The sequence below is a fragment of the Diospyros lotus genome, chromosome 4 (assembly GCF_014633365.1).
Source record: "Diospyros lotus cultivar Yz01 chromosome 4, ASM1463336v1, whole genome shotgun sequence".
Classification (NCBI taxonomy): domain Eukaryota; kingdom Viridiplantae; phylum Streptophyta; class Magnoliopsida; order Ericales; family Ebenaceae; genus Diospyros; species Diospyros lotus.
Window position 1 is genome coordinate 35,665,815 of NC_068341.1, and position 20,092 is coordinate 35,685,906.

The 20,092-nt window shown below is 39.6% G+C and overlaps 1 protein-coding gene across 2 annotated transcripts in view; it reads left to right on the forward strand.

Moving 5' to 3' along the window:
- Nucleotides 1-17,852, forward strand: part of LOC127799059 (polypyrimidine tract-binding protein homolog 1) — a 41,198-nt gene extending 23,346 nt beyond the window's left edge. The window contains exons 2-10 of one of the 2 annotated variants that reach the window (XM_052332768.1): nt 11,965-12,174; nt 13,499-13,561; nt 13,665-13,738; nt 13,868-13,963; nt 15,551-15,608; nt 15,683-15,787; nt 15,872-15,953; nt 16,882-16,994; nt 17,206-17,852. In XM_052332768.1, coding sequence (XP_052188728.1) covers nt 11,965-12,174; nt 13,499-13,561; nt 13,665-13,738; nt 13,868-13,963; nt 15,551-15,608; nt 15,683-15,787; nt 15,872-15,953; nt 16,882-16,994; nt 17,206-17,634 — 1,230 coding nt within the window. In that variant the 3' untranslated portion in view covers nt 17,635-17,852. The remainder of the gene's footprint in view (nt 1-11,964; nt 12,175-13,498; nt 13,562-13,664; nt 13,739-13,867; nt 13,964-15,550; nt 15,609-15,682; nt 15,788-15,871; nt 15,954-16,881; nt 16,995-17,205) is intronic. The other variant, XM_052332769.1, reaches the window with a different exon arrangement.
- The last annotated feature ends 2,240 nt before the right edge of the window (nt 17,853-20,092 follow it).

A 20,092-nucleotide genomic window follows, 5' to 3' on the forward strand; every position in this document is an offset into this window, starting at 1 on the left:
CCAGTAGCCGGCACCTAGAGCTCAGAGTAGTGCTCCCTAGTCTTGAGGGGGACATGGCCCACAGAGTCAACCAAGGGTTTACCATATGACAAATTAGGATACCCAGGCATCCAATCAGGTGGTGACAGGTACGATCCATATTTGTGGTCATAGTGCACACTTGCTATTCGATCCCGGGGCGACGCATTTGTTTGTATGGCAGCAGTTTGCTCCCTGTTTGGGAGTAAGTGCCACTCCTCTGGTCGAGCCCATGTTAGTGGGGACTCCCGTGGGTGATGCCCTACAAGTGGAGCGAGAGTATCGAGCTTGTGTTGTTTCTCTCGTGAGTAGGTACACGCTAGCAAATCTTATCTTACTCGGTCCTATAGAGTTTGATGCCATTTTAGGTATAGATTGGTTAGCTTTATGCCACGCTAGCCTAGACTGTCGTTAAAAACGCGTTTACTCTGATCTTCGGGGTGAGGATTTGTTTTATATCTAGGGAGATAGGACTCCAGGGGCTAGCATGCTGATATCAACTATAAAGGCACAACGTATGTTGGGCAGAGGTTGTGAGGGGTTCTTGGCAGTTGTGAGAGAGTGTGAACGATCAGTTGGGGAGGTCAATGGAGTCCTAGTGGTGTGTGAGTTCCTAGGTGTTTTTCCTAATGAGTTTCCAGGACTACCACCCGATCGAGAGATTGAGTTTTGTATCGACCTAGTACCGGAGGCTCGACCGATTTCGATACCCCCGTATAGGATGGCCCCAGCGGAATTGAAAGAGTTAAAGAATCAATTACTCTTAGATAAAGGCTTTATTACGCCATGGGGTGCGCCGGTACTATTTGTGAGGAAGAAGGATGGGAGTTTGAGACTTTGCATCGATTATCGACAATTAAACAAAGTTACTATTCGTAACTAATATCCGTTGCCACGCATTGATTACCTATTTGATCAGTTGCAAGGCGATTTTCTAAGATTGACTTGAGATCATGATACCATCAATTGAGGATTAGGAATCAGGACATTCCCAAGACTACTTTTCGCATTCGATATGGACATTACAAGTTTTCGGTGATGTCTTTCGGGTTGACGAATGCCCCGGCAGCATTCATGGACTTGATGAACAGGGTATTTCGACCCTTCTTGGATCGATTCGTCATCGTATTCATAGACGACATATTGGTGTACTCGAGGAGTGATGTTGAACATGAGCACCATCTTAGGACGGTTGTGTAAGTCCTTTGTGATAATGAGCTATATGTCAAGTTTTCAAAGTGTGAGTTTTGGCTAAAGAGCGTTGGCTTTTTGGGGCATGTTGTGTCTAGTCAAGGGATCCAGGTGGACCAAAAGAAGGTAGAGGTTATGGCACAGTGGCCTAGACCCACTACAATCATTGAGATACGTAGTTTCTTAGGTTTAGCAGGATACTACTGTCTCTTCGTGAAGGATTTTTCTAATACTGCAGCACCGATGACGCGTCTCACCCAAAAGAATGTAAGGTTTGAGTCGTCATTTCCCAGACGAGTAGACATGATATGTTTTGTTTACCTTATTTTATGCGCGTATATATATTTTTCTATACATAACTTGTATATGATTTTTTTATGTGAAACACAGAAAAACACTTTTAAATGTTTCTAAATTGCATGAAATATTTTTATCCTATTGGGAGAGACATAAGCAGAAAGATACCTTAACTGATTTCTTGTCTTGAAAATGTGAAACATTGAATGATATGGTGTATTTTAGGCACTGCATGAAATGATAAATGGATTTGATTTGTGCATTAAGTAGGGTATCATTTGCATTATTATTAAAGGACTATTTAGTAGATTTCCTGGTGACTCACAGCAGGAAAAGATCATGGTACTGTGAGGCTTGGCATGCTAAGGCCATGAGAGACACAGATAATATGTTTCATCACTGCTATCACGTGAGCTATGATGGTATTATAGTGTGATGATGAAGTATGTGCATGGGTATATAGACGTTAGACCAGTTTCTACTAGTGTGTCCTCAGACTCGGTGCATCCATCATATAAAAAGGTATAAGAGACTTAGGTGGTTAGGTGAGCAACTTATGGAGGTTGTCTCTAGGCACCTATTTTTCCTATACTATGTTTTCCTTTGAATCTCAAATTATTTAAACTTATGATACATATTCTCGTTGTCCATATTATTGTAATATTATTGTATCCATGGTGTTCATCCTAGCATTTTTATTGCATATTCTCCTAGTGAGCATGACATACCTTATACTCGCGAGTCCACAAGACTCACCCATTTTTATTAAAATATTTTCAACGGATTCTTCTTGGGCCTTTGGCACAATTATGTACCACAAAAATAAAAGACAAAAGAACAGACTCAACAGTACGTGTATGTCTCCACAGAGCATCTTATATCACGTCAGGAATCAAAAGGGGATCTGACATCATACCAGAATATCTGTTGGACCATTTGAAATTTTTGACAGCAGGATGATGGATATCCATATTTTTGTGTAGCTGCTGTATATGAGATATTGAAATATTGTGTGAAAAATTGAAAAGGTGTTTTACTCCATGTTTCTATATTTTATCAATAGTATTAATGTTTTTAGCAAATCGAGTTAGAGAAGAGGCTTACTAATCCACGGTGGGGCCGCTGGGCCTAAGGATTAGTGCCGGTCATGACTTATTAGAATTCGGGTCGTGACAGTCACATTGCCACATTTCATGAAATGCCATCATTTCATGTTATTAAACAATGGATTATGTTGGATTTTTGTCAATCATGTTCATAAAATGTCATTGTTTCTTGTTGTCGGACAATGCACTTGATCTGTGTGCTTATGTCATTGCTAACAATTGGAAAGTAGCATGTGGTACCCTTAAGCAGTGAATTTTGGATGAAAGTATGGTATTTACTAGGTATATGGCCCAGTCATTGCATTAATGGATACGTGTGTATATAAGCTGGACAAGCTCCTTGCCTCATGCATGGGTAAGCATTTTATTTTTCCATGTGTCTACTTGGCATAAACTTGCCAATGTGCTAGTTTTTAACTTTTGGGGGCCATCATTTTAGGCATTACCATGGCTTTGCTGTCTGTGTGCTCTACCTTTTCTTTTCACTTTTTTTTTTTCCCGGGGGGGAATGTGATGTAGCCGACCTCACATAGTGGGATAAATGCTGGATATGTTGTTGTTGGGGAATGTGATGTGATAAACATGCAACATATTGTATTGTTTGATAATATGAAATTTGTCGACATGACAAAAATGTAAGGTAGTGCATTGTCCAATAACATGAAACATCATTGTGGCAAAAATGTTATTGAACTATGTTGCATTTTTGTCACGTTCCATGAAACGCCATCATTTCATATTTTTAGAAAATGCATTACGTTGCATTTTGTCATGTTGCCACATTTCATGAAACTCCATCATTTCACGTTGTCGGACTATACACTCAATCTATATGGTTATTTGTCATTGCTAACAATTGGAAAGTAAAAAATGGTACCCTTAAGTAGTGAATTTTGAATGGAAAGTATTGTATTTTCTAGGGATGTGCCCTAATTGTCATTGCTTTAATGGATACTTGTGTATATAAGTTGGACAAGCTCTTTGCCTCATGCATGGGTGCGCTTTAAGCAATTTATTTTTCCATGTGTCTACTTCACCTAAACTTGCCAAGGCAGCTAGTTCTTGACTCTTGAGGGCCACCACTTTAGGCAATACCATGGCTTCCATGGCTTTGCTGTCCTTGTGCTTTACCTTTTTTTCTTTTCTTTTTTACTTTTTTATGCAGCTACTTCTTGACTCTTGAGGGCCATCACTTTATGCCATCATTTAATGTTATTTGACAATGCATTATGTTGCATTTTTATCATGTTGCCACATTTCATGAAATGTCATCATTTCATGTTATCGGACAATGCACTCGATCTGTGTTCTTTTTTGTCATTGATAACAATTGGAAAGCAACAAGTGGTACTCTTATGTAATGAATTTTGGATGGAAAGTATGGTATTTACTAGGTATGTGCCCCAATTGTGATTGCATTAAAGGATAATTGTGTATCTAAGCTCCTTGCCTCATGCATGGGTACACTTTAAGCAAATTATTTTTTCATGTGTCTACCTGGCCTAAAGTTGCCAAGGCAGCTAGTTCTGCTGTTTAGGTCAACGTTGTAAGAGCTGGACTGGACTGGGAAAATTTGTAACTTGTCAATGGCCAGTCCAGTCCATGTGAAAAAAACATAGTTAAAAAAACCTGTTGGGTTTATGTGAACTGGGTAATTGAATCAGTGATGGATGATTTAGACCTGACCACCCGTAGAGCGTCGTTTTGGATAGTCCAGACGCTAATTAAGAATAAAATAAGTGGGGAGAAAGAGAGGGAGGGAGGGAAGGGGGAGTGTAACCCATCTGATGTGAACCAAGTGTTTCCTGCACAAAACAACGAGAAGCAAAAGAAACCCTAACCCGCCATAGATCTTATCTTGTGCATAAACCCTAACCCACTTCTTAGCTGCTCTCTCCTCTTTGGGCTCATTTCTCTACCACTTACTTCTTCTCTACCAAAAGCATCATGTTTCTCATTCAATTCTCTCTCCACATTCCAATTCGAAGAAGAAGAAGAAAGCCGTGGGATTTAGCCTCTTTTTGAGGTGCCAATAGGGGCACAGTTGATGTTGTTCCAAGGAATATGAGGAGGAGAGAGACATATGTCACGAACCTGTTGCTGCTACCTTTTAAATTTTTGCTTTTAGCATAGTTAATTTTCTGCTACATTGTAATTGCTTATTTCCGTTAGTATATTTCCATTCCAGTTAGCAAACGGTTAGGTGTCAGGCCACGTGTAAGGCCTGAGGAAAAGACAAAAGAATCTGTTAGGGAAATGGATAAAGGCAATCAGTTGTAATTGCTTGAGTGGGCGAGATTCCTACCCCACCGAGTGAGTATATTAACTCCTCCACCCGTTGGAGAGAGGATATTGAATGATTAAGAACTTTTTCTCCATTACTGCCTCTCTACTCTCATATTCTCCTCCCTATCTCGCCATTCTGTTTCTCTTTTCCCCTCTCTATCTCTATTCACCCTTGAATCACACTGTTTCAAGGTAACTCTATTTGTCCACCGTGACAAATTGGTATCAGAGCTCGATTCCGGGCCAAGATTGTCACTAGCTTATGGCGGAAGGAACTCGTATGAAAAACATGGAGACTCAACTGTAACAGATCAGCTCGTCCACGACCGAGGTTCAGAGACGAGTAGACCAGCTCGAACTGGGAAATACTTGTAACCACGAGGCGATCATGACGATAGATCAAAACCTGGACGGAACGCTGGTTCAACTGCACGAAGAGATGGCGCAGATGAGGAAAGAATTGGGTAACCAGCTTCAGCAATTCATGTTGATGTTTACACGTCAAAACCCAATCAGTTTGGCCCCCGACTTCCCTCCCCGAGATAGAACGAAACCTCTCTTATGTCGCAATAGGGGTCTGAACAAGCCTGTAACTCTTGATATGGGGAATGGTCAGGACGAGGGGGAAGGAATGATGCAGGATAGGGGACGTGATGAGCAAGGATATCGCCAACAAGCAAGTTTCCCCATGCCCCGGATGGAGATACCTGTTTTTGAAGGTGACAACCCCCGTTGGTGGGTGCGGAAGTGCGAAAGAATGTTTGATTGGTATGACATATCAGAGGGTCGGAGAGTTTCCTTAGCAACTGCCTACTTTGATGATGTCGTGGATGCATGGTACCAAGGTTGGGTTAGTGTGAGGGGTTAGCCTACGTGGGGAGAGTTCACTGAGAAGCTATGTGAGAGATTTGGGGAACGAAGTATGACCGACATTATTGAGGAATTTAACAAACTCAGGCAAATGGGTGAGCTAAAAACCTACTTGAAGAGATTCGAGGAGCTGCGATCTCTCATGAATAGTCAAGACCCGCACCTGTCCGAAGCATACTTTGTGTCTAGTTTCTTGAGTGGTCTCAGCTACGATTTAAGACCAATGGTTAAGATGATCCGACCTCGGACGATGGAACAAGCAGTGGAGAGTGCTAGGTTACAAGAGATGGTAGTGGAGGCATTGATGAAAAAACAAAGGCAACAAACTAAAGCTATGACAGCAGGGCCCTCCCACCAAGGTGGGAGAGGAGTAGGCCGCGAGTGGACAGGGGGCAATACTGGAATTAGGCCCTCGACGATGCCCCAGCCAAGTGTTAGGCCGAATGACCAGCAGAGACCGCCCAGCCTATGCTTTAGGTGTGGAGACAAGTATTTTCCAGGGCATCAATGTAAGCGCCAACTTCTCCTTTTAGAGGGCAATTCAGAAACACTGGAAGAAGAGGAAGGAGATAGAAGTGAAGAAGATGAGGAGTCTGGGAATGAGAATAATGGAGAGATATCATTCCATGCACTGAAGGGAGTGATCGACAATAAGATAATCAAGGTGGAAGGGAGAGTGAAGGACAAAGGCTTGCTGGTCTTAATAGACAGCGGAAGCACCCATAGCTTCTTGGATGGGGAAACTGCTAGAAAGCTGAAGTGCCTGCTCTCTAATACCCAACCCCTTAGTGTGACAGTAGTGGATGGGGGCAAGATGCTGAGCAATTCGGCTTGCTATGGGTTTAAGTGGGAGATGCAAGGAGAGGGGTTCAAAGCTGATCTTAGGCTGTTGCAATTGTGGGGGGGGGGGGGGGGGGGCTGTGACATGGTGCTTGGGGTTGATTGGATGAAAGGGGTGAGCCCCATAAGTTTCGACTTCAATAGGATGGAAGTCTCCTTTGATGGAGGAGGAAAGAGGATGACATTAAAAGGAGGAAGAGAGACTGGGACATGCAAGCTGATAATTGGAAAGAGGCTGCATAAAGCCTTCAAGAATAACTGGAGCAAGCTGGCTCAATTATTCTCAATGGTAGCTGCAGACGAAGGATGAGAAAAGCTAGCGATGGGTGAACTAAACGTAGTTACCTGTAGCCCACACGGAAGAATTGACCAGGTACACTCTTAGCACCTTATTGATGAATTGCTTATTGAATTTGGGGACCTATTTACTGAGCCCAACACCCTACCACCTTCCTACAACCTGGACCATTCCATCAATCTCAAGCCAAATTCCGATCCCATAAACATCAAGGCTATAGTCTATAGATATTCGCCAACCCAAATATCAGAAATCGAAAAAATGGTTAGGGAAATGCTGTACTAGTCCTTCATAAAGCCCAGCCATAGCCCATTCGCCTCACTAGTGCTCTTAGTTAAAAAGAAAGATGGGACTTGACGCTTTTGTAGATTACCGTCAATTAAACACCATAACCATAAAAGACAAGTTCCCAATACCCCTAATAGGAGATCTCATGGATGAACTACACAATGCAACCATTTTTTTCAAGCTGGATCTTCGATCTGGTTACTATCAAATCAAGATGAAGCCTGAAGATACCCATAAAACTGCTTTTAGGACCCATCATGAGCACTTCGAGTTCTTGGTGATGCCCTTTGGGCTCACTAATGCCCCAGCCACTTTTCAGTCTCTTATGAACCATATTTGAGGAAGTTTATACTAGTATTCTTTGATGATATTCTTGTGTATAGTCCCTCCCTTGACCAGCATTTAAAGCACCTGAAAACTACCCTAGAGGTCCTCCGATCCAATCAACTGTTCATCAAAAGGTCTAAGTGTTCTTTCGGCCAAAGCCAAGTTGAATATTTGGGTCATTTGATCTCTGGAGAAGGGGTGAAAACAGACCCGAGGAAGATTGAAGCTATGCTCAATTGGCCCAAACCTACAACCCATAAGGCATTAAGAGGATTTCTCGGTTTAACCGGCTATTACAGGAGGTTTGAAAAGGGTTATGGGGTGTTGAGTCGGCCACTAACAGAACTATTGAAGAAGGGTAATTTCAAGTGGGGGAAAGGAGGCCGAGGAGGCTTTCCAAAAGCTTAAGGAAGCAATGGGAATAGTCCCCACTCTAGGATTACTTGATTTCAATGAACCCTTCACATTGGAAACTTATGCATGTGGGGTAGGCATTGGTGCAGTTCTCCTGCAGAGGGGTAGACCGCTGGCATTTTTGAGCCAGGCCTTAAGCGCGAGGCATTTGGGATTAAGTATCTACGAAAAGGAGTTCTTAGCAGTGTTGATGGCAGTGGAAAAATGGAGGCATTATCTAGAGGGCAGTAAATTCATTATTAAAACAGATCATGAGAGTCTCAAGTTTCTATTACAGCAAAGATTACACACTCAACTGCAAAAAAGAGGGATGGCTAAGCTGATGGGGCTCGATTATTCGATACAATATAGGAGGGGCAAGGAAAATGTGGTAGTTGATGCCCTATCAAGGTGCTAAGAAGAGGGCAACACTTCAGCAATTACTACAGTAGTGCCGGCATGGTGTCAGGAGGTGATTGACAGTTATGCTGAGGATGAGCATGTGAAGAAGACGTTAGAAGAAGCGGTGGTATCTCCAAGAAGGGTTGACAGCTACACCTTAATAGAAGGGTTGTTGAGATACAAGGGGAGGATTGTAATAGGGAATGGAGGAAACCTCAAACAGAAAATATTGCAAACTCTACATGAGTCACCAGTGGGTGGACATTCCGGTATTCAAAATACCTACCTGAGGATTAAGCTGATATTCCATTAGCCTAACTTGAGGAGTGATGTCAAGAAGTTTGTGTTAGCGTGCGATACATGCAAGAGGTGCAAGTTGGAAAATGTGGCCTACCCGGGTCTCCTACAACCTTTGCCTATACCAGACAGAGCATGGACTAGCATGGGCATGGACTTTGTTGAAGGAATGCCTAAGTCAGAAGGAAAAGACAGTGTTATGGTGGTGGTGGATAGGTTTACGAAATTTGCTCAGTTTATTGGATTAGCTCACCCTTACACGGTCAAGGAAGTGGCTCGGCTGTTCATTGACAGGGTTGTTTCCCAGTATGGAGTACCAGGAACCATTGTCTCGGATCGTGACAAAGTGTTTACAAGCCGTTTTTGGCAAGAGCTCATGGGATCAATGGGAATCCGGCTCAATATGTCAATAGCCTACCATCCACAAACGGATGGGCAGACGAAACGAGTGAATCAGGTACTAGAAACCTACTTGAGATGCATGTGTATCATGCAGCCAAAGCACTGGCATAGGTGGCTCCCCTTAACTCAATGGTGGTATAATTCCACATACCACATAGCCTTAAAGACGTCTCCCTATGAAGCATTGTATGGGTTTAAACCCCTGCTGCTGCCAGCTATAGGAGGGCCCTTTACGGAGCTATCAGTGGATGACTACCTGCAACAGAGAAGGGAAGTGGTGCAACAACTAAAACAGGAGTTGGCCTCTGCTAGGAACAGGATGAAACAATTCGTGGATAGGAAGAGAAGCGACCGAGAGTTTGAGGTGGGCGAGCAAGTATACTTGCGGCTCAGGTACCAGCATTTGAAGTCCATCAGCCAGAAGCCCATCACTAAATTAAGCCTCAAGTACTTTGGCCCGTTCACCATAACAGAAAAAATAGGCAAAGTGGCCTATAAGCTTCAGCTACCAGAAAGTACTAACATACACCCGGTTTTTCTTGTATCTCTCCTTAAGAAATCCACTGGGACCGAACAAGTCAATTTAGCTTTGCCCGCACTACCTAAGGGGAAGGAGAAGGATTATTAGAAGGAACTGGAGGCTATTATGGATAGAAGAGTGATTTACAATCAAGGGGTTCCCCTCATTCAAGTTTTGGTGAAATGGGGGCAAGAGGGTACTCACGACAACACCTGGGAGTATCTTCCGAGTTTACTGCATTGTTTCCTAGGAGCTGCAAGCCTCCTTAGTGTTTCTTGAGGACAAGAAATGTTTCAAGGGGGGAAAAGTTGTCACGAACCTGCTGCTTCCACCTTTTAAATTTTTTCTTTTAGCATAATTAATTTTCTGCTACATTGTAATTGCTTATTTCTGTTAGTATATTTCTATTCCAGCTGGCAAATGGTTAGGTGGCAGGCCACGTGTAAGGCCCGAGGAAAAGACAAAAGAATCTGTTAGGGAAATGGATAAAGGCAATCGGTTGTAACTGCTTGAGTGGGCAAGATTCCTACCCCACCGAGTGAGTATATTAACTCCTCCACCCGTTGGAGAGAGGATATTGAATGATTAAGAACTTTTTCTCCATTACTCCCTCTCTACTCTCATGTTCTCCTCCCTATCTTGCCATTCTGTTTCTCTTTTCCCCTCCCTATCTCTGTTCGCCCTTGAATCACACTAATTCAAGGTAACTCTATTTGTCCACCGTGACAACATATTAAATGAAGAAGATGGCACTTGGAAGAGGAAGCAATGAGTTTTGTAAGAAGGGGAAAAGGTAGTGTGGAGGGTAAAGATTTAAGTGACAAGATAGGATCTTTTTGGAGAGCTGTAAAAGTCAAGATTGTAATCCACTGTTGCGGGAGCCGCTTTGTGGATGCCATGCCTAGAGAGAAAGAGAAGGGACTACATTGTCTAAATGGAAGACAAAATATGATGATGATTGCAGTAGTTTACTTCCAGTAAATATGATAAAGGAGAAAATATGATAATGATGGCAGTTAATATGGAAGGAAGATAAAGGAGGAAAGAGAAAATGGTTTGTGCATTTATGAGGGAAAATGCAATGAAGATGGCAAAGTCATAAAGGAAAGAGAAATGTTAGAAATGGGAAAAGTCTTGTCGTGAATCTTGTGATGGCAAAGAGATGAGGAGAGAGACATGGTAGAGTTGGGAAAAGAATTTGAGATTGAAGGGAGAATTTTTTTTTATTGTTAAATTTTATGTTTGTTTTAGTTTACCTAAAATTTGGAATTTATTGTAAAATTATGTGATAAATTTTAGTTTTTTTATGATTAAATTATATTTTTAATTATTATAGATTTATTTATTTGATAAAAATATTTTCTGGTTCTACTGTGGTTTGACCAGTGAGCCTTGACCTTCTCTCATTTCCGGTTCAATACCTGTTCCGGTTTTAAAACATTGGTTTGGACTATGAAATTTTTATGGGTGATGTTTATTGCCATGTGTTATTTTTTGTAGCTGTTACCTATTTTCTATAACCTGTGAACTTTGTTTCACCAGTAGATTTCTAAATCTATTCCACGGCCATTATTAAAACATCAGTGTACATATTATTTCAGTATTTATAGACACCTATAAGTATTACTAGTAATGAATGCTATTCTTTTTGCTCGTTTTTAAGACGACGCACGCCTGGGATTAGCACAAACAGGAGATGAATTGGTTATTAGAAGTTTGTCCTCTAATTACTATTCGTGGCTAGTAATGCAATCAAAATCAAGAGATTTTGGATACAGTCTGCATTTGGTTGGGTGTTGGTAATGCAGCTCCAACTATGAAGAAGATTAGTGAACAGAACATACCGTGTATCTGAATTCCATAAAAAGCGGTGTTGAATTGTCAAACTTTTCAAGATGCAGATAACTTATGGCTTATTTTTATATGTTTAATGAAAATTATAACATATTTTGAGTCTTTGATATTTAGTTTTAAGCAAGTAGAATAAAAAAATAAAAAAAGAAAAAAAGAAAAAAGAAAAACAAGTGTCTAGAAGTGTTATGAGACAATCATGAACTTCTACTGTTGTATTTGGTCTAGCAGCTTCTCATTGGCATAATTGTAAATAAGGGGATGGGAGTTGTAACACTTCTAGTTCTTCTGAATGGTTGTTGAAGCTTGAATTTTGGATGTGACCTACTATAAGAGGTTGCATCACTTCTACATTATGATGCCTGGTTTTTAAAATAATGGTTAGTCATGATGTTAAGACTTTTTATGAAGGCTAAATAAGATGGTCAATGGGAGACAAACCTTTCTACTGGGTTTTTAAATGTGTTCCGTTGTACAGTTTCCTTTGTTGCCTTTGGAACCATCAGATTCATTTTTGTCTTGCTGTCCATTTGACCAAGCAGATGTTTTTCATTGACATATTTGATTTTCAAATGCAGGCAGACTTGAATCAGGCCATTAACATGGTTACATATTATGCTTCATCTTCAGAGCCTGCGCAGGTTCGTGGGAAAACTGTCTATATTCAATATTCTAACAGACATGAAATTGTGAACAACAAAAGTCCCGGAGATGTTCCAGGAAATGTCTTGCTGGTAACCATTGAGGGAGTGGAAGCTGGTGATGTCAGCATTGATGTTATTCATTTGGTATGTGCCTTGTGGATACATTATTACCTCACTAGAACTTAGATTGATGGTTAATATTTCATTTTCCGGTAAGTAAAAATACATTCAGCAGTTGTTGTGTAAAACTAAGAATATAAAAGATCTTGAAACACCATGAACCTGCTGGGAGATGCAAATTACTCGAAACACTTTCCAAAGAATATTAAAGAAACGAAGTGTTCTAAAGATGAATGTAAAAAGACACAATCATCATTCCTTCTGTCTGTAAAGGTCACCCATAGCCACCACATCAGATCAAAGGAACACTCCTTGAAGTTCTGTGGACGGGAGCATACCCTATTTGGAGAGTTGTGTGGAGAGGGATTGCATCCCTTTCAAAGAATCACATGGAGGGAGTACATCCCCCCTTTTTTAAGAATCATTAGCAGAATTGCATAGAGAAGGAACACATCAAGGGGGGGAAAATTACAACTTAAAGACAGTCTAACTTCAGCATTGCCAAGAATTAAGCTCCTCTTCAAACTGACGAACTAAATGGCCTGTTTTGTTATGATTTATATATTTATGCTTTATTGTTTTTGTCGTTTTCAGAACCAAAAGTTATGAAAAAATTATGAAAAAAATTTGATTCAAAGAACTACAGTTTTTGTTGCTGCATGATAATGATTTTTGAAACTTGTGAAAACGTCTTTTTTGTTACTGAAAACTGACGTGTTTCAAGAGTAACTTATTGAAAATAGTTTTTATAATCAATTTTCAAACTCATTTTCTTGAGGTTATCTACTTTGGAACCAATAAGTTTTTTTTTTTTTTAAACCATACCTAGTGAAAAAAAATTCTTGATTAGAAGCTATAACCTCACCATTAATCACAAAGACTGTGCCTTGCTTAAAATGAGGGATAAAATTAACTTGTTACATCAGTGAGACTCAACTGAACATTCACTGATTACATTCACTTAACTATCTTAAATGTTCCTTTGTATCATTTCCAAAAATGCGCGTTTTTCTTCAACTTCACTTATTTGACAGGTAGCAAGCTAATAAGTCAAAGTGTCAATTTTGATTGAAATTGGTTGAGTCGTGGATGATTATGGTTCTTATTAGATTCTTTTGATGGAGGAAGTCTGGATAAATAACCATGTGGTCATCCTCCTTTGTAAGGTCTATCCTCATGCTTACATCTACAGGTGCCATTCTGCACTTACCTGATCTATAGATATTTTATTTATTGTCCCATTGTTTTGGAAACTGGACTCTCTCTCTCTCTCTCAATGACATTCTATTTTTTTCTTCCTACTCTTTTCTTTTCTGGCATGCATATATCTGATTGTATTTTATCTCAGGTATTCTCAGCTTTTGGTTTTGTGCACAAGATTGCTACTTTTGAGAAGGCTGCAGGTTTTCAGGTGTAATGTTGGAAAGTGCAAATTATTATTATGATTATTATTATTATTTTGGAAATCTTTCTGTACTTTTCTAAATTTCTCACCTCACTTTTTGTGTTGGCAGGCATTGATCCAATACAGTGATGTTGAGACTGCATCTTCTGCAAGGGAAGCATTAGATGGTAGAAGCATACCAAGGCACGACCTCTTTTGTGCACCTGCCCCCAGCTTAATCACTCTCCTCTCTTCTTTGCAGCATTGCTAAGTTTGAAACTGATAGAGTTCTCATTTTATGGGCCTTTTGTTATTGTTTGTAACAAATTTTAGGTACTTGCTTCCAGAGCATGTTGGTTTGAGCCACTTGCGAATTTCATACTCAGCGCATACCGACCTGAATATTAAGTTCCAATCTCATCGGAGCAGGTAATAATCAACCCACTAGTCCATCTGATGTTTCTTGATTCTGTATTTTGATGTACCCAACACTTGCTGTTTGTCATTATGCATATTTGTTTGTTATTTTGGTGATTTGAGGTCACTAATGGATGATTGTGGTTTTTGTAATCTAGGGGTTAGTGAAGCTCGGCAGCTTGAGCCAAGAGATTTGTTTTACATGGCCTCTTAGTAATTTTCTTCATCTTATTGATGTGTATAATAATTTGCTGAAATTTAGCTATAATTGAAAATTTACGGTGTGAGTTTGTTATGCACTAAGTGCATTGAATGGATATGTCTTCCCTCTTTGTCTTATTTTCTCTTGTTATTCTTAAACAATACTATTGTATGATTGTAATCATGTCCACTATGAATCATGCCTAAAGCTTCAATCGTACTGGTTCATTTGGTTTTGTTTATTAGTTCTTAGAGATATCAGTTATGTGGTTTGTTCATCAAGCATCTTCTCTACCTGCATCCTGTATGTAATGGGATGACACATTGTCGTTAGTTTTTGGATCAGCTTTCACAACCAAATTTTGTTATTAGTTCTTTTTGCAAGGAATTAGTATTTTGAGAGATTCATGTAAGATATCTGGATCTGGATTTCAAAAGCCTTGTATACTGTGTTCTGAATTATTTCTGTTGCAAAAATAGGGAACATAAAAAACCCTTTATATTTCCCTATGCTGCAGGATCTAGGAAACTTGTTACTTCTGGGGTTTATAGAGAATTCAAAGTTTCCTAGACCAAGATGACAGTGCCTAGACATAGGGATGGCAATGGGAAATTCCATTTCCACCCCTGAATAAATTTGTGGGGTTGGTGCGAAATCTTTGATTATACAGATCAAATAGGGGTTTTCAGTAATTAAAAGTTTGCAGCTTGGGATGTGGTCAGTTTTACCTTACCTGGAACCTGCCATAACGGTACACAGGTTTATAATGCTCACCACAAAATCTGGCTCACTTCCGTTGAAATCATTTTCTTGAATGATTTGGACTTGCTTACCAAAAGTTTAATTCCATGTTCTATTGATCATTTGTTTGTTTGAATTCATTTCATAACATAATGATTATCTTGTGCCCAGCTGCTTAAGTAATCAACACAAGGAAGCCTTAATCCTATCCTCTTCTGATTATTGCAAATCTTTTACCACAATCAGCTCTATTTATGTAGTGCACGTTCTCTGTTTTTTGTTCTCAAAATTACTGCATGCTCTTTCCAAATTGGGGTGAAGTTTTTATCTTGTTTGTGTCCCAATCCACTTTGATATGGTCTTCCTAATCAATGTTGATTATGATGTCGTGTGCTTTTGCTGTGGGAGCATTTACTGGATGCATACCCTTTAGGAGGCAGTGTGATCCCATCCATATTTGTTTGTCATTTATTTCTACTTTGTTGGTAACAAATAATGCTCTTTTTTCCAATTTCAGCATCTAAAATTTCACATCTGTTTCTTTCTGAATGTTATTCTTTTCCTGTTTCTTGATTGGCATTTAATCTTTGCTTGATTGGTACATTGTTGTGATTTAAGTCCTCATGATGCATGAAATTGTTTGCTTCATCTTTCAGAGATTATACAAACCCATACCTCCCCGTTAATCCTACTGCTATGGAGGGATTTGTTCAGGTATAGTTTTATGTTTTGACTGTTTACTAAGATCTGCAGAATTTAATTAAACACTAATAAGCATTAACATGCAGCCTTCTATAGGGCCTGATGGAAAGAAAGTAGAACTTGAGAGTAATGTGCTTCTTGCAGCAATTGAAAATATGCAATATGCTGTTACAGTGGATGTTCTTCACACGGTAGAGAATCTTACTCGTGACTTCCTTATGTAAATATATTCTCTATAATACTATTTAATAGTTATTTCTGTTGATTTATTTCAGGTTTTCTCCTCGTTTGGTGCTGTCCAAAAGATTGCCATATTTGAGAAGAATGGTGGAACACAAGCACTCATTCAGTATCCTGGTAGGCCCCCACTTGTCTCTAAGAAGAAATAAGTGATAACTAAAAGACCCTGTTTTGCAGTTACATTCTATATCTAAATGCAGAATTAAGAATTGGTGAAGCTAATGTTAGGGTTACATTAGTCACTATTTGCTTTAGTCTCCTGTTTAGAACTGTGATTTCTTAATCTTGCAAAACAAGTATGTAGATGCATTGCAGGCTTCATTAGTTTCTTAGTCATAAGATCCACGTTCACTTTTTTTTTTTTCTTTTTTAAAAATAAAAATAACTGCATCTAAAAGAAGAACCTGGGTAGACCCTGTATAAAATATCCAAGGCCAAGCTGTAACCCCCCATATCCAGCCCGGTGTACCACAAAGGATTGCGACCCTTCTACTGAGAGAGAACACCCAACCGGATCCTAACAACACCCACCGGGCTCACAATGCGGAAGCTTCTACTGAGAGAGAACACCCAACCGGATCCTAACAACACCCACCGGGCTCACAATGCGGAAGCGTCAATCTCTGTCCTAGTAGGACTCACCTCCACCTCTTTGCCTCCGCAAAGGTAAGTTTTGGGCATCTTGTCCCTGTCATGGGATCAATAAAGAAAACTATGCATCCAATGACATCATTATACACCAAACCATCCATATCCAACATTAACATTACTGATTGTATGCAGGAAAGATAAACCTGTGACAAGCATACAACGGGAGTCAAGCCTCAGGCTTGATTACTCACATCTTAGCAAAATAAACTAAACAAAATGAGTCTCCAATTACATATCCACTAGCCTCAGGCTAGTATTCAAAAGAACATATTCAAATTCAAAGTGTTTGCTATGCTTAAGATAGGAAAATAAAAGATCATATAGCAACACTACAACCTTCTGCTCTTTTTGCTTTTGTCTTGGTCACCAATTTATGAATGCCTGTTATATCCAGATATCACGACTGCAGCAGTTGCCAAAGATGCTTTAGAGGGACACTGCATATATGATGGTGGCTATTGTAAGCTTCATCTATCATACTCTCGTCATACTGATCTCAATATAAAGGTATAAATATGTGCTTTTGAATTAATGTTCCTGAAAAAGATTTGAAGTGGAAAAAGTAAAGACTGGTACACTAGAAAAATTGGGTCAATTGTTGCTTGAAAAGATTTGGTCCTTGGATGTATCCTTCTTGGTACTTAAATCACCCTTTTATATGTTAATATCCCTTTAAACTTTTTTCCTTCTATTTGATTAGAATTTGTCTTTGTTCTAGGCATACAGTGACAAAAGTAGAGATTACACAATCCCTGAATCAGCGCCAGCTCCTGCCTTCCCCGGTGCTGCTGCAGTCTGGCAGAATCCTCAGGCTGCTCCAATGTTTCCTGGGAGTGAGTTTACTGCTTTTGGTGCTGCACGAGCTAAAGCTCCTGTTGGCCAAGTGCCATCATGGGGTCCAAACATGCAGGCCAGCAAGACAACTTTTGTTTCAGTTCCCAGAACATTTCCTGGCCAAATATATGGATCATCTTCTGTTCCAGCGTATCCCACTGCAGCTACTCCTGCTGGTCTGGCACCCCTCATGCAAACAGACCAAATGAGTCCTACTGTACCTCCAATGGGAGCATCTCATCCTGTCCATCAGCGTAATGTGCAACCTGGTGGTGCTTCACCTCCAGGCCAGCTTCCTTACTATGGTCAGTAAGGTGTGTATTTCTCCCTCACAGGAGTGCTCTGGCATTTGATTGTCGGATTCTAGTACATCTCTTTTGCTTTGCTTTTCTATTGGACGATACAACTTGTATGTGCTTAGTAGAGTTCTGAATGCAACATTAGCAATTTTGAATCTGTTGTTTGTTTCATATGGATATCAGTTTGGTTTTGTTAATCAGTGGTAAAGAAATTTTCCTGTGTTGTATCTTAGATGTATGCTTGGTTGCTACCATTTTGGGGGATTAGATCTATTGGGAGAAAGCAAAATAATGGGAGACTATAGACAAACAAATGAAGTGAATAAAACAGTACTTATTCTTTTTTCCTTTAGGAAATGAATAAATCCTGTCTCAGAGCAATTTATACTTGTTTATGTTTGAAGGAATGTTTTACTTCACTTGTATTTCTCTCTTTTGGGAATTTGCAAGTTCTGAACGTGGCAGACAACCTTTCAAGTAATTCTATGCTCATCTCCAATTTGACAGATTCAATTTCTTCTGAAATTCTAGATCCAGTTATGATTTTAACTAGAACTGCACGAGCAGCATCTAAGATCCTTTGACTGGAATTGTAGATCTATACACAATCACAATCCTCCACTTGATGAGCAAACTTTGACCTCATTCTTCTCTCTTTGGTATTATGGACTCAGCATGTGTGAGTATGCATGTGTAGTTCAGGATTTGAGGAATTTTTTTCCAGTTTGAATTTTTGACTTACAAGTTGATTTATCTCAGGCTTGTATTTTAAAATATGTCAAACATATATTCAATTTGTGGTTTTGATGGTCAAAATTTAGTTGGAGGTGACTCCAAACAGTCCAGTCTGACGGACTTTGAGATGCTTTCTCTGATCTTAAATTTGCCTCTTGGTACAATGGAACATGGCCTTGCTCATCTGCACATTTACCCAGCTGCTTACTTGGCCCATTAGTTCCCAGTATGGTAGCTTTATCACCTTAGTCATGTCCAAAGCCACGATCTTGTGCCTCATGTTACATCCTAAAATTTAACTGTACCCATGGAAGATGACAATTCCAATTTTTCACTCCCTCGTCAACATCTTGTTCCGTTGTTGGGAAAAATCGAAGTACACATCATGGCTCGTAGTCTTGCACGCAGAGACACGAAATGTATGTTGGGTATGGGATTAAAGGGTTGGATTTGGAGAATGAGGATATGGCTTCAATTGAGTACCAGAAAGCTTGAAATGAAACCTGTGTAGACTTGATCCACACAGGGTGCTTATTGCTTACTGTTGTGTTCTTTTGTGTAAGATTTGTGAGCAGAAGTGGGCCTGGGATCTCTTTTGGAAGTTAACTTTGAAATTCTTGTTTCAAGGTGCTTCGAAGGATGAGAAGCTCTTGTAAGAACATGGAATTGTAAAATAGTTCTTGCTTGCCAGGTGCCTGGGATCTCTTGTGGAAGTCATCTTTTATGTTAGATAGTTCTTGCTTATTAGTGAGTTTGTAATTGTAAAATTCAATCCTCCAAACTGGAAAGAGAGAGAAGCCTTTGGAGATGGAATTTTCATTGGATGTGTAATAGATAGCCATACAAAGCGTAGGTCCGTAGGATGATATTTTTGGGATTGAATTGTGGAGAAATTGGTTCACCTTATCAAAACCAGGATTGCCTTGATTTTTACTGGGACACTTGTCTCATTAATAGGTGGACATTAAGAGTGGTTTAAAGCTGTATTCATTTATTCTCTCGCCAGCAGAGGAGACAATTTTCTTGTTTTTGTTTTTATAATGGTTTGCATCATCAGTTTGGTACATTACTAAATGTTGTTGTCAAGTTGATTTATTTAATAGAACCAAATCATCTTTCTTTTTTTTTTTTTTTTTCCTTCTTCTTCTTGTCTGTGGAAGTTGAAGTTTGTGACAATTTACATTTGTTTGTAGCTGCATTTAAGGTAAAAGATTCAATATCTATTTGCCACCTTTACAAGGCATGTGCCTACTAAACTATGTCCCTTCTCTCCTCTCCTCCTCCTTTGGAAATACATGGCCTACTTAGCAACACAATAAAATAAATAATAAAAAGATAAGTCTACAGAAACTGTGATTTAACACTGGGAGCACTGAGGGATGTGGATGCTGGTGGGTAGCCAAACCACATCATGGAGATGTTTTTTTTTTTTCCCCCTTGTGTTTTGTGGATGCTGGTGGGTAGCCAAACCACATGGAAATGGTGTTTTTTTTTTTTCCCTCCTTGTCTTTTGGGCACTGAATTCATTAGGGAAGGGTCATGATGTTGGACAGTGATTTGGGACTCGGTGGCTTCACAAACTCAAGAGATGTGGTGTTGTCTCGTTGATCTATTAAATATTAAATGTAAAATTTATTAAAATATTTTAAAATTTACTAAATTTTCTAGAACCCATTATTGCTCTAAATGTCTTCTCTTCTTTTTCCTCCCTCCTTTTTATCTTTTTTTTTTGGTAAA